Source organism: Rosa chinensis, chromosome 2 (assembly GCF_002994745.2).
Source record: "Rosa chinensis cultivar Old Blush chromosome 2, RchiOBHm-V2, whole genome shotgun sequence".
In the NCBI taxonomy this organism is placed as follows: domain Eukaryota; kingdom Viridiplantae; phylum Streptophyta; class Magnoliopsida; order Rosales; family Rosaceae; genus Rosa; species Rosa chinensis.
In genome coordinates, this window is record NC_037089.1 from 66,946,967 (window position 1) to 66,959,862 (window position 12,896).

The 12,896-nt window shown below is 31.6% G+C and overlaps 1 protein-coding gene and 2 long non-coding RNA genes across 3 annotated transcripts; all 3 read left to right on the plus strand.

The window, feature by feature from the left end:
• Nucleotides 1–140: 140 nt before the first annotated feature.
• Nucleotides 141–2,712, plus strand: LOC121051512. Its single transcript, XR_005805942.1, has 2 exons — nucleotides 141–423; nucleotides 2,683–2,712. It is a non-coding gene; the product is annotated as an uncharacterized LOC121051512 (long non-coding RNA).
• A 135-nt stretch (nucleotides 2,713–2,847) lies between these two features.
• LOC112184812 lies at nucleotides 2,848–3,796 on the plus strand. The gene is made up of 3 exons (XR_005805943.1): nucleotides 2,848–2,866; nucleotides 2,991–3,059; nucleotides 3,582–3,796. It is a non-coding gene; the product is annotated as an uncharacterized LOC112184812 (long non-coding RNA).
• Nucleotides 3,797–8,652: 4,856 nt separating this feature from the next.
• LOC112188826 (replication factor A protein 1) lies at nucleotides 8,653–12,150 on the plus strand. The gene is made up of 10 exons (XM_040514436.1): nucleotides 8,653–8,889; nucleotides 9,481–9,631; nucleotides 9,709–9,982; nucleotides 10,085–10,199; nucleotides 10,286–10,410; nucleotides 10,487–10,568; nucleotides 10,660–10,789; nucleotides 10,984–11,141; nucleotides 11,234–11,605; nucleotides 11,772–12,150. The coding sequence occupies exons 1-10, from the start codon at nucleotides 8,876–8,878 to the stop codon at nucleotides 11,836–11,838; spliced, it is 1,488 nt and encodes a 495-aa protein (XP_040370370.1). The 5' UTR covers nucleotides 8,653–8,875; the 3' UTR covers nucleotides 11,839–12,150.
• Nucleotides 12,151–12,896: the final 746 nt, after the last annotated feature.

Sequence of the window (12,896 nt, forward strand, 5' to 3'; positions counted from 1 at the left end):
ATCAACTCAAGAAGGGTAAGATGAAGACCACTATCAAGAAGGATACATATTCACCTACTTATAGCTCTGGACCCAAATTATTATTTACTATATACTAAAGGAGAGATACTGTTCATTTAACAGTGATTTGGCTCGAAATGGTTTGACGCTTTTGCCCTCGCTTCAGATTTTTTTGCAGCCTCTGCCACCGACCCGGATATATCGAGTCTTTCCCGTTGATTTCCTCTTTCTTCTACAGTCGTGTACTCATCTTTATCAAATCAAGAACGATCGAGAAATAGAGAGAGAGAGAGATCAAGAAGTCGGGTGCGTTTCTTTGCTTTGCACGAAGAGATAGAGAGGGAGATCGGGGGCAAATCTCTAAAGCACAGCGTCGTCGCCGAGTCAATCCAATTGGGTTCCAAAGTTTGAACCTTTAATCTGGTAATTCTCTCACTTAATTCTTCTCGGGTCTGATTGCATCCGAATCTGAATACTGTCTCCTTTGTGTTCTTCTGGGCTTGCTTATTCTGTATTTTGTTTAAAGTTGTGGTCTTTGGATGGAAATTGGGGGTTTCTGATTTGTGGGTTTCCCATTGTTTTGTTTTTTTTGGTGAAATTGGGTTTCGGGTTTGCTTTGTTTGATCGTTGATTGTGGAAATTGAGAATTAAGGGTTTGGTTTTTTGCTTCATTATTCATGGTTTTGGTGATAAGGGTGTTTGTTTGTTTAATTATTTGTTTGTTTGATATGTCAACTTCTGACAAACCAACCAAGGATCTAACAAACAGATGTAATACATGAGTGATCCCCGCTTTGAATTATCAATAGTCTTTACATTTCCTGTGGAATTAATTAAGGCTTTCGTTTGAATAGGCGGAAAGAGAGAGTGAAAGTTGGATCTGCTGCTGTTGGTTGCTTTAAGATACAGAGGTTGGGTTGAAAACGAGTACGAAATCTCACCGTCTACGAGTACGGCATCTGGGTTCAGAGTTGAAGCTATTAACTTGCTTCTTTCATTAGTTAATCTAACGAGGTAATGGTCTTCGTTCTTAATTTGGGTTCAAGATACTGGTGTTTTGGTTTTTTGGGTTCAAAATATTGGTGTTTGGTGATTGGGTTTTGGGATTTGTTTTGTGTCTTGCAAGTATACCTTATTATGTTCGTCCTTAGTTGCTTTGCTTTCTGTTTTTCAATTAACATTCTTGGTGTTCTGTTGTGTTTGTTTTTGGGATTTTTAGTGCAAAGCTTGGAGGTTTGAGGGTGTTTCTAATTTTTCTTTAATGGGTATATCTCTGTTTTGCTAAATGATGGCTATTGACTGGTTCTTTGTTTCATATGGGTTCAGAGTTGAAGCTATTGACTTGCTTTTTTGCTTTTGTTTATGTGAATGAGCTTAGAAATGAAAAACTTTTTGTGTTCATGGGTTTTGCTCACATCTGGTTTGATTAATCAAGTTTCCTCTTTCAATTTATCTCTGTTGTTTTTTTTGGGTAAATTATATGAATATCATTGTGAGATGTCTGGGTCAATTGCATCCAATTGTTGACTGTGAAAGTGATATTGGCTTAATTCTTCTTCGTGAGTATTTCCAAAGAGTTAAACATGGGCAACAGAGAGAGAGAGATAGTGAGGAGCAGCGGAGAAAGAAGATTCACTTTTTTTTTCCCTCTCTTTTCAATAGAAAAGGGTAGAGTGAAGATTAAAATTTTTACAGAGAATCCCTTCTCAATTTTGTTTTTTCCCTCTGTATTCAATAGAAAAGGATAGAGTGAAGATTAAATTTTTACAGAGATTAGGGGATGCGTAAACTTCTGAATGAATACTTGAACCGAAAAGTAAATCTACAGAGACTTTTGGTGTGGTTTTCTGATTTTAAACTCCATGGTTAGCTTGGAAAACTGCCAACAGTTTAGATGCATTCATTCTTTTGGCCGCCGAGCTCACTTTTCTTCAAATTTGACTTCTTTTGATGCAATTTTTTTTTTGAGTTTGATTTTTTTCTTCATCTTTTAATTGCTGCATGTATTTATTTTGTTTTCCTTTTTCTATTTTCATTTTCAATTATTTTCAGAATGAATGAATGGATCCATTTTTGTTCTAAGTTGATAGGTGCATATTTTGGTTTACGGTATTGAGTGTCATGCTTTTCATAAGTTCTCAAGCAATATTATATATATAAAGGGAATTTACAGTGTATGTAGGAAGCAATATATTGGTCTAAAAAATGAGAGAAACATAAAAATCGGTTCAAAGGTTTTTGCATAAAAGGAGATGAATAATATTTTTTCCATCCTTTTGACTTTAGTATATGTTTGATTACATTTGAGGTATCAAGATTAGTGATATTTGAGAGAAGTTAGGGAGGAGTTTGTTATAGCACCTTCTTTGTTTTTAAGGTGATGCTGTTCATTAGATTGAACTCCACAGGAAATGTAAAGACTATTGTATATCAATCCTTTATTAACTACTAATACTTTGATTTCTCTCAATTGCAACAAGTCATGAGTTACTTTCTCATAGAAAAATTTTAAATGATGGAAGGGTAGGGAGTTTTCCTCTTTGATGGTTTCGTTAGAGAGACTATAATTGTAAATCTAAAATGTAATGTGGAATTTATATGTCAAGTTAATCTTATTTTTAACACTATGTAGTTGATTTTTGATTTTTATGAAAGTTAAGATGATTACATGTTTAAATACAGTGATGGCATCAAAAGGTATTTCGAGAGGAACAAAGAGAATATTAAGAGAGTATGATGTTGAAAGTCGTGATAGTCAAGAAAAGATTCAACAAATTTGTATTACTCAAAACTCTGCTGTAAGAAGAACTGAATCTGATCATTTATGTTTTGGTGGGAATGAGGATCGTCCAGTTAACTCAAAGAGGTGGAAAACATGTACGTGTATCTTATGTATTTAAAAATGTTAATTTATATAAATGGTTTTAGCAAAAATTGTTGTTCCTTCTGCAGATATACACTAATTGATATTGCTTAAATTTTTGTTATAGTGTTCCATGAACAAACTGCTGGTGTTGGAGTTAGTGCAGCATCAAATATTCATAATGTGGTTGCAGAAGGTAAATTTTATAGATACATAATTTTGACAATAGTTTTATCAGTTTTGGTTCTGAAATATTTACACAATAACAAGTAATGGTTCTACCTTACAGCAATGATAAGATACTGCAATTTAAAAGTTTATATCTGTTTCCATTCTTTATAGTTAGTACAGACTATTTATTCACGTGGATGTATATTTGAAAGTTTTATAAACCAAATTAACAGTGCTTTTATCTTAATTTAACCTTTGAGGTACAAGAATCTTTTCTTCAGCTACTGGTATTGTATCATATAAAATTCATCTTTATATATTCTAGCTACCTGTTTTCGACCTAAAGTTTGCTTTTGTTTTGAAGACAACGTATTAACAAATACAGAAAAAATTAAAGCTTTTTGTGGTTTAAACTATTTTGAACAGAGATTGTAAAAAAAAAAAAAAAAAACTCAAATTGTGGTTTGATTCAGACTCTTTTGATCAAACATTATGCCATAGGAATTTATGAATAATGTGACTAATTATATGCAAATTTTCCATATAGGTCAATATTCGCATTCATCTGGTCAAGCATCATATCAAAAGACAAAGCAAGGTTTCATGTTGCAGAATTTTTCCAATTGTTCTAGAAGGAATAATGTTCGGGCAAATTGTTTAACAAGAAATAACATTTTGATTGCAGGATTGATTGTAACATATCAAGATTTGGGTGACAATATTTATATATGCAATTATTGTAATGCATATTTTTGGTCTGAAGAATCTCTTAAACAACAATCTGCAAATGCACAGCCTATTTATACAAATTGTTGCGGAAAAGGAAAAGTCAAACTAGAACGAGCCAAACCTACTCCAAGTTTTCTCGAAAAATTATTGGATCCAAACAATGGTTTAGAGAGCAGATTATTTAGAGAAAATATTCGAGTATATAATTCAATGTTTTCATTTACATCAATGGGAGCAACAATTGATCATAAAATAAATGCTGGATCAGGTCCTTATATTTTCAAAATTAGTGGCCAAGTACATCATTTGATGGGTTCTATATTACCTTCTGATGGAGATAGTCCTAAATATGCACAATTATATATATATGATACCAAAAATGAAGTTGTAAATCGTATTAATGCTATTGACCCTACTCATGTTAATGAAAATATTAGATCAGATATTGTTCGAGGACTTATTAAAATGTTCGACGAAATTAATGAATTGGTTAAAAAATTTCGAACCATGAGAGATAAATTTGAAAACCATTCTCTATCTTCATTTAATATGACCATACTTGATTGCTTATCTACATATGGTAAACAATATGAACTACCAATAAGCGAAGAAATCGGTGGTTTGGTTGTAGGTGACATTGGGGAACATAATTCAAATAAAGATATAATTATTGAATCAAATTGTGGACATATACAAAGAATTTCTAAAATACATCCAAAATATATGTCATTACAATATCCAATACTTTTTCCATATGGTGAAGATGGATATACACCAAATTTATCAGTCCAGCAAACCACAGAAAATTATGGACAAAAAGAGAAAGAATATCAATGCGTAGTTATATTGCATATCAAATTCAAGATAGAAGTAATGAAACGAGTACTTTGTTAAAAGGTGGACGACTTTTTCAACAGTTTTTGGTTGATTCTTATGCAACTGTTGAAGAAGATCGTTTAGATTGGATAAGAAAAAATCAAAAAAATTTTAGAAGTGAAATTTTTAAAGATTTATGTACTGCAGCTTCAACAGGAATCAACAAAGGCTGTGATTTAGGGAAAAAAATCATATTACCAAGTTCTCACACTGGAAGTCCTAGAAATATGATTAATAACTATCAAGATGCTATGGCAATTTGCAGACAGTACGGTAATCCTGATCTATTTATTACTTTTACTTGCAATGTTAAATGGCCAGAAATATTAAGATATTTTAAAAATATTCCAAAATATAGAGCTGATGATAGACCTGATATAATTACAAGAATGTTTAAAATGAAATTACAAGACATGATTAGTTATATTAAATCTGGAGAACCTTTCGGAGAAGTTGAAGCAGATGTACATACAATTGAATTTCAAAAAGAGGACTACCACATGCTCATATGCTATTCTGGTTAAAAAAAGATTACAAATGTTATACAGCGGCAGATGTTGATTCTATTATTTCAGCAGAATTACCAGATAAAAATGTTCATCCAGAACTCTTTAAAATTGTTAGTGAATTTATGATTCATGGACCCTGTGGACAAATAAATCCCAAATCTCCTTGCATTCGAAATGGAAAATGTTCAAAATTTTTTCCAAAACCGTATAATGCAAACACTATATTTGAAACAAATATACCTCCAATATATAGACGTCGTGATGATCAAACAAAATTTGTCATGAAAAATGGAGTACATATAGGAAATAATTTTGTTGTCCCTTATAATTCAAATTTGCTATTAAGATATAATGCTCACATAAATGTTGAATCATGTTCCCAGTCTATGTTAATTAAATATTTATTTAAATATATTAATAAAGGTCCAGATCGAGCCAGAATTTTATTTCAACAAAATTTAAATGATGAAATTCAAACCTATCTCAATTGTCGTTATTTAACTCCACATGAATCCGTATGGAGATTATTTGAATACCCAATTCATTCTCGACATCCTGCTGTTCAACGCTTACAAATTCATTTACCTTCAGAACAAAATGTTGTGTTTCATGAATCCCAATCCCTTCAATCTATATATAATAAGACATAAAAGCACAGAAAATACTACGCTTACTGCTTGGTTTAAAGCAAATGCAACTTATCCAGAAGCACGTGAATTAACTTATACAGAATTTCCAACTAAATTTGTTTGGAATGATCGTGACAATCGTTGGACGCCAAGAAAACTAGGTAGAACTATTGGTCGAATAGTACATGTACATCCTACATTAGGCGAATTATATTTCATGAGAATGTTGTTAAATGTTCAAAAAGGCTGTCATAATTTTGATTCAATAAAAACAGTTAATGGCATAACGTATTCTTCTTATCAAGAAGCCTGTCGAGCGTTAGGATTATTAGGTGATGATAGAGAATGGATGGAAGCATTAACAAATTCTTCACATGTTGCAACAGCATCTGAAATACGTCAACTTTTTGTTACAATAATTCTATTTTGCGATGTAGCAGATCCTCAAATGTTATTGGATTCATATTGGTTAAATATGTGTGATGATATTTTATATAAAATACGAGCTGAAATTGGAAATCCAAATTTGATTTTGCCTGATTCAGAATTAAAAAATAGATTATTATTTGAATTAGAACAAATATTTAATGCTTCATCAAGTTCATTAAAAAATTATCAATTGCCAATGCCGAATACAGATAGAATGTTGGAATTGAATAATAGATTATTAACAGAAGAATTAGATTATAATTGTGTTGAACTAAAACATCAACATGAAAATTTAGTGAGTCAATTAAATTCAGGTCAAAAGATTGTCTATAATGAAGTTATTAATGCAATTAAAAAAAAAACACATAATACTTTCTTTGTTCATGGACATGGAGGAACTGGTAAAACTTTTTTATGGCACACAATAATAAGCAAATTAAGATCCGAAGGAAAAATTGTTTTGGCTGTTGCTTCATCTGGAATTGCTTCACTATTACTTCCAAAAGGTAGAACTGCTCATTCTAGATTTAAAATACCTCTCATAGTAAATAATTTATCAATATGTCCAATTAAAAAAGGTAGCCATCTTGCAAAATTAATTGAAAATACAGAATTAATTATTTGGGATGAAGCTCCAATGTGTGACAAGCATTGTTTTGAATCATTAGATAAATCTTTACGTGACATTTTGTCATATCCAAATAATACAGAAAGTGACAAACCATTTGGTGGTAAACCTATTTTATTAGGTGGAGATTTTAGACAAATTTTACCTGTTATTACAGGAGGAACTAAAGAACAGATAATTCAAGCCTCATTAAATTATTCATATCTTTGGCAATCATTCAAAATATTTCATTTAACAGAAAATATGAGATTATTAAAAAAAATTTAACTAATGAAGAGAAATGTGATATTTCAATTTTTGCAAATTGGTTATTAGAAATTGGAGAAGGTCGTACACATTCAATTGATTATGAAAATGATGAAGATACATCTTGGATTGAAATACCGAATGATATACTTATTAATGATTATAGAGACCCAATAGAAGCAATTTTTCTTGCAACTTATACAAATTTTATTAGTAATTACGATAATTTTAACTATCTAAAAGAACGCGCAATAGTTACGCCTCGAAATACTATAGTTAAAGATATAAATGATTATGCTATAAATTTATTGCCAGGTAATACGACCACTTATTTAAGTTCAGACACGATTGTACAAAATTTTGGAAATAATGAAAATATTGATCTTTTATATCCTACAGAATTTTTAAATAAACTAGAATTCACTGGATTACCATCACACAAATTAATTTTGAAAATTGGAATGCCTGTCATATTATTAAGAAATTTAAATCAAAGATCTGGTTTATGCAATGGTACTAGATTGATAGTTACAAAATTATTTGATCGACTAATAGAAGCAAAAATACTAACAGGAAATAATATAGGTCACAAGTTCTTTATACCAAGAATTGTGCTTACTGCCGCTGAAAATAAATGGCCATTTATTTTTAAAAGACGTCAATTTCCAATCAGACCATGTTATGCTATGACGATTAACAAAAGTCAAGGTCAATCATTAAATCAAGTAGGTATATATTTACCTGAGCCTGTTTTTACTCATGGACAACTGTATGTTGCGCTATCAAGAGTCACATCAAAAAATGGTTTAAAAATATTAATAAATAACAGCAATGATATACCAAACAAATATACTAAGAACATAGTTTATAAAGATGTTTTACAAAATTTATAAATTAAAATATACATTACATTGATCAAATTACTTTCAAAAACATCCTTGCAATTACAAAAAAATTCAAAACGTGATAATCCCTTAAAGTTCATTAATAAATTGCCAAGGACATAATTATATCAATAACAAAATGAAGATTGACTAAATCTAAAATGAACATTGACTAAGTACATATGGTATAAAAATTTAAGTAACACCATATACCAATATATATATATATATATATATATATTTTCCCTTATCACACCTTTCTCTTGCATATAGTTGATTAACATATGTATACTATGACTTCATCCACATGATACAAATTTATGTACATGCAGTCCACATGATGGTAACCATGTATACAATTTATGTACACGAAGTCCACACGCTGGTAACCATGTATACAATTTATGTACATGAAGTCCACATGTGATAATAACCATGTATACAATTACGTAACAACATCCACTTCCCCTCCTTTTTTCAAAATCTTATGTCATACTTGGTCAAACTAAAAAGCAACGTTTTCAATTATGTTAAAAAAAAAAAAAAAACACGATATCAGATGGAACTGGACAAAACCAAGGTGTTGAGGGTGAGATTTCAATCCGTTTGATGTCATTGATAATATCCAAGGCTCTGATACTCACATTGAGATTGAGATTGAGAGCTGCAAGTCTAGGCATCAATTTCAAGATATTGAAAATTCAAACCATCTAGAATCAGCTTGAAGCTTTCCGATCACTTTGTCTTTACTGATTCTGGTCTTGATTACAGCTTTATCCATTTTTTCTGGCAATTTACAATGTTGCCATGTACCCTAAATATATAATCTCAAGAACCAACGCCTACTTTCGGGAAGCATCGGTGAAGACCGACCTCAGCTGCTGCACTGTTGCAACATCTTTGACATCGACATGAATCCAAACAGGTACTCGATCGGTCAAGTTTCACTTTCTATTTGATCAAATGTCATCAACTTCTTTTCGTTTTCCACTACCACTGATCTGATTCTCTCTTTCAAAATCAATCAATTTCAAACTACCCTTTTGTTATTTCCAGTGTTTGATTAATATTGATATGAAATTCACTGTCTCTTTTTCCTGTAATATACCAGTATTGCCTATATTCAATTGTTAAAAACCATTCATTTTCAGAAAATTGCTCTTAAATGCTTCTTTGATTTGCTATTTCGTTTGATTTATAATCCTATTTCATATTGACATTCCTATGCCTCAGTTTTTCATCAAGGCCAATCGAAATTTATGATCATAACTTGGTCTTCAATATATAATTGTGCATAGAGGCTGATGCTGAAGAAAGAAAAAGAAAAGGAAATCTTTTTGTGACAAAATCACAAAACAGTTTATTTTTACTCATTTTGAGATTTTCAAATAAACCTTTTCTTATTCATCGAATAAAGTTTCTACAATTGAAACCAAACAAAATAAAGTTATATGTAGTTTATGAAAACAATTTTTTAAAATTATTATCTAAATATAATATATGCTATTACTTGCAGCTGCCAGAACTACATGGATGTCTTCATTCATGAAATGGAACCTTACAAATCAGAATACAAGATCAGAGTTCGTATATCGAGAGTGTGGAGAGCTAAGAAATATAATACTGACAAGGATGATGGTCTCCACTCTGTCTTGATTGATGAAAAGGTAATTTTCTCACAAACAATTAATTATCAGTCCAATTATTTGCACACTTATACATATTTTTCTCCTATGTAATACAGGGTGACGCTATTCATGCAATTATCAATGAATCTGACTACCCTTTAGTTCACAAAAAAATCCAACAAGGCAAGGTTTATGACATTCACAAGTTCTTCACACGAAAAAACCAGGAAAACTTCAAGATTCTTGATCATCAGAGTCAAGTCCGTTTCAATGCAATGACTATCTTTGAAGCAGTTGAAGGAAACTGCCCAGAAATTCCAGAGCAACGATTCTATTTAGTAGAATTTGATCAACTCAAAGCACGCATGAATGATAATACAATTCTAACAGGTAAATGTACACATTGTAAATAAACAATGCTTCCTCATTATACTTTACCTTATAACTTTGATTAATCGCTTTTTTTTATTTTTTATTTTTGTTAAATGCAAGATCTGTACGGTTGTTTGAAGTCAATTGTACCACCACATCAGACAACTGTCAAGGATAAAGAATCAAAATGTGAAAGACAAGAGTCAAAATGTGAGATCCATTTGCAGAATTTAAGGTAAACTTTTTACACACTATTAAACATTAAGTACTGTATATGATCCAATTGAGATTTAAAACTAACTTCCTAAACATAAAATGCAGAAGAGAGGACTTGAGAATTACACTCTGGGGCAACACTGCTAGACAAGTTGACATGGAAACAATTAGAAAAACTTCTCCACCAGTGCTGATGGCATTAACCAGTTTAAAAATCAAAGAATACCTGGGTAAGTGTCCTTCAAAAATTCATCAATTATTTCATCATGACTAACAACTATAACTAATTATTTTTGTAACTAGCAGACAAACCTGCTCCATCAAATACAAGCAACACCTGTATTTTCATCAATCCAAATATCCCAGAGACAAACAAGTACAGGCTTCAGTAAGTTCCTTCATTATTAGAAAACCATCATTTTACCAAAAAGGAAAGAAAAAAATATCAACAGTTTCATCACATACCTAAAAATTTGTAGGTTCTCAAAACTGGTTGATAGAGTGCAAATACTTCCAACCCCATTCAAACAGCCAACATCAGAAGAAATCCAGGAAACTGATATGAAAACAGTGACTGAATTGAACATATTGGATCCATTGTCACACAAGGTATAAAATCCAATTTTTGTTTCCAACTACACATTATAAAGTGTAAGTATTTGAAATTTAAATAATTTATTCTGTAAATTGTTTTACTTTGTAAATTATAGATTCATTATGTTACTTTGGCCCTAATTTATAAATAGTGACTCATTATGCTACGTTGTAAATGATTCATGCCCCTTTTTATTTTTCAATTCCAGGAACAAATGGTGTATTGCAATGCTTCAATTTCCAGATTTGCAACACATGACGGTTGGTGGTATAAAGGTTGTCCTCGCTGTTATCGAGAATTAAAAGAACAAGAGCATGACAATCAACTCGGCTGCTCACTTCATGGGAAACAAGAAATTCTTCCTTGGTAAACACTATAAAAAATTATATTTTGAAGACAAATTTTATATTATGTGAAAAAACAAAATAACAACACTAAAGTCTCTTCTTTATATACAGTTTCAGAGTCTACATGACTATCACAGATGATCAAAATGACGCAGCGGTTATCATAATGGGAAAACCAGCAGAGCAACTGTTTGGAAGTAGTTGCAAAGATTTGGTCAGCAAAAGATCATACCCAACAGAAGCAACATTACCAGAAGAGATAGAGAAAACAAGAGGCCAAAAGTTCCTTTTTCAGCTCAAGATAAAGGATGATGGTGAGCTAATAATCAAAGATATCTTCCCACATATGGAGTCCTCTGTAGCACCTTTTGAAAACGACCCAGCAACTATGACACCAGATCCTGTTCCTTTTCAAAAAAGGAGAGTTGCTGGGACAAGTAAAAAAGGATTATTCATATCTGAACCCAACAAGAAATCTAGAAGGTAAATAGTACTGATCTGAATATTTTCTCTCTTTTTAATTTTTTTTATGTGGAAAATACCATTCTAATTTTTATCACATTCATTAATACATATACTATATAATTCATTTTAATGAATCGATTCTTATCAATATTTAAAACAGTACTGTATTTTATTTACTCTACAGTGAAGGAGAAGCAGAGGAACATGAAACCACATCATCGTCATCAGCTGAAAACAAAAAAACTGTTTGATCCAAGATAACTATGGTGTACAGTTTTTTGATGAAGTAATCGATTTTGTGTAGCTGCAATGACAAGTACAGTTGGAACCACAGCTGTTTTTGAACAAGCTCCACAATCTTACAAAATTGCAGCAACGATCTTTTTGCAAAGCTGCAACTCTAATAGCTAATCTAACTATGCAGCTCCCTTTTTTGTAAAGCTGCACCTGAAATGCCTAACATTGTTGTGCAGCAAGCAATTTTTGGATGAATTTTGATGTAACAAATGTGGAATAGACGTGTGCTCTTTTATCAAATGAATATAATGTAACAGTTCTTCCTCCACATGTCACTGTTTTCTTCATTACTATGCTTCATAGTTTTGATTAAAATTTTTGTCACAATTAACTTCCAATTCATAAAGATCTCAAACTTCTTTTCTATGTAAACAATTCACTAACAATCTTAACTCCCGCAGCAAAGCGCGGGCAATGATTCCTAGTACATACATCTAAAGCTGGATTCACTGTTATACTGTTCATTCTACAGTGACATGCCGGTTTTGCCCTTGGAATTTTCCCACAATTTCACGCTGCCATTGGTGTATAAATCTGTCAGGTCTCGAAGCTTCTATCTACTCCCAGATGATGAACTGAGCCACCAAGATCAATGGCGATTCCGCCATTCCTCCCCCCTCTATATATAACCAAAATCTCTGAGTCTTGGTTTCTTTGGGAAGCCTCTGTCAACGCCCGTCTTCATTGTTTCACAACATCAAACACAGCCATCAAAATCAACAGCAGTGAAAGCCTGGTAAGATTGGAGCTTAATAAAATCAATCTCCCCGTCATATCTATTCATCTGATTTCCTTTGATTGGTTATTTCTTTTCACTTTCCTAATTATGCTAATCGATTTCTCACTTTTACAATCTGTGAAGATGAAAGTTTTTGTTATCTCTTTCTTTCCGTAATTGAAGCTCATCTGATTAAATTGTTTGGTTTTGTACGCTCTGTTTTACATTTACAGTAGTTCCAAAAACCAAATTATTTTAGTACTCTCAGATAGAAAGGTTGGGCTGAAAACAAAT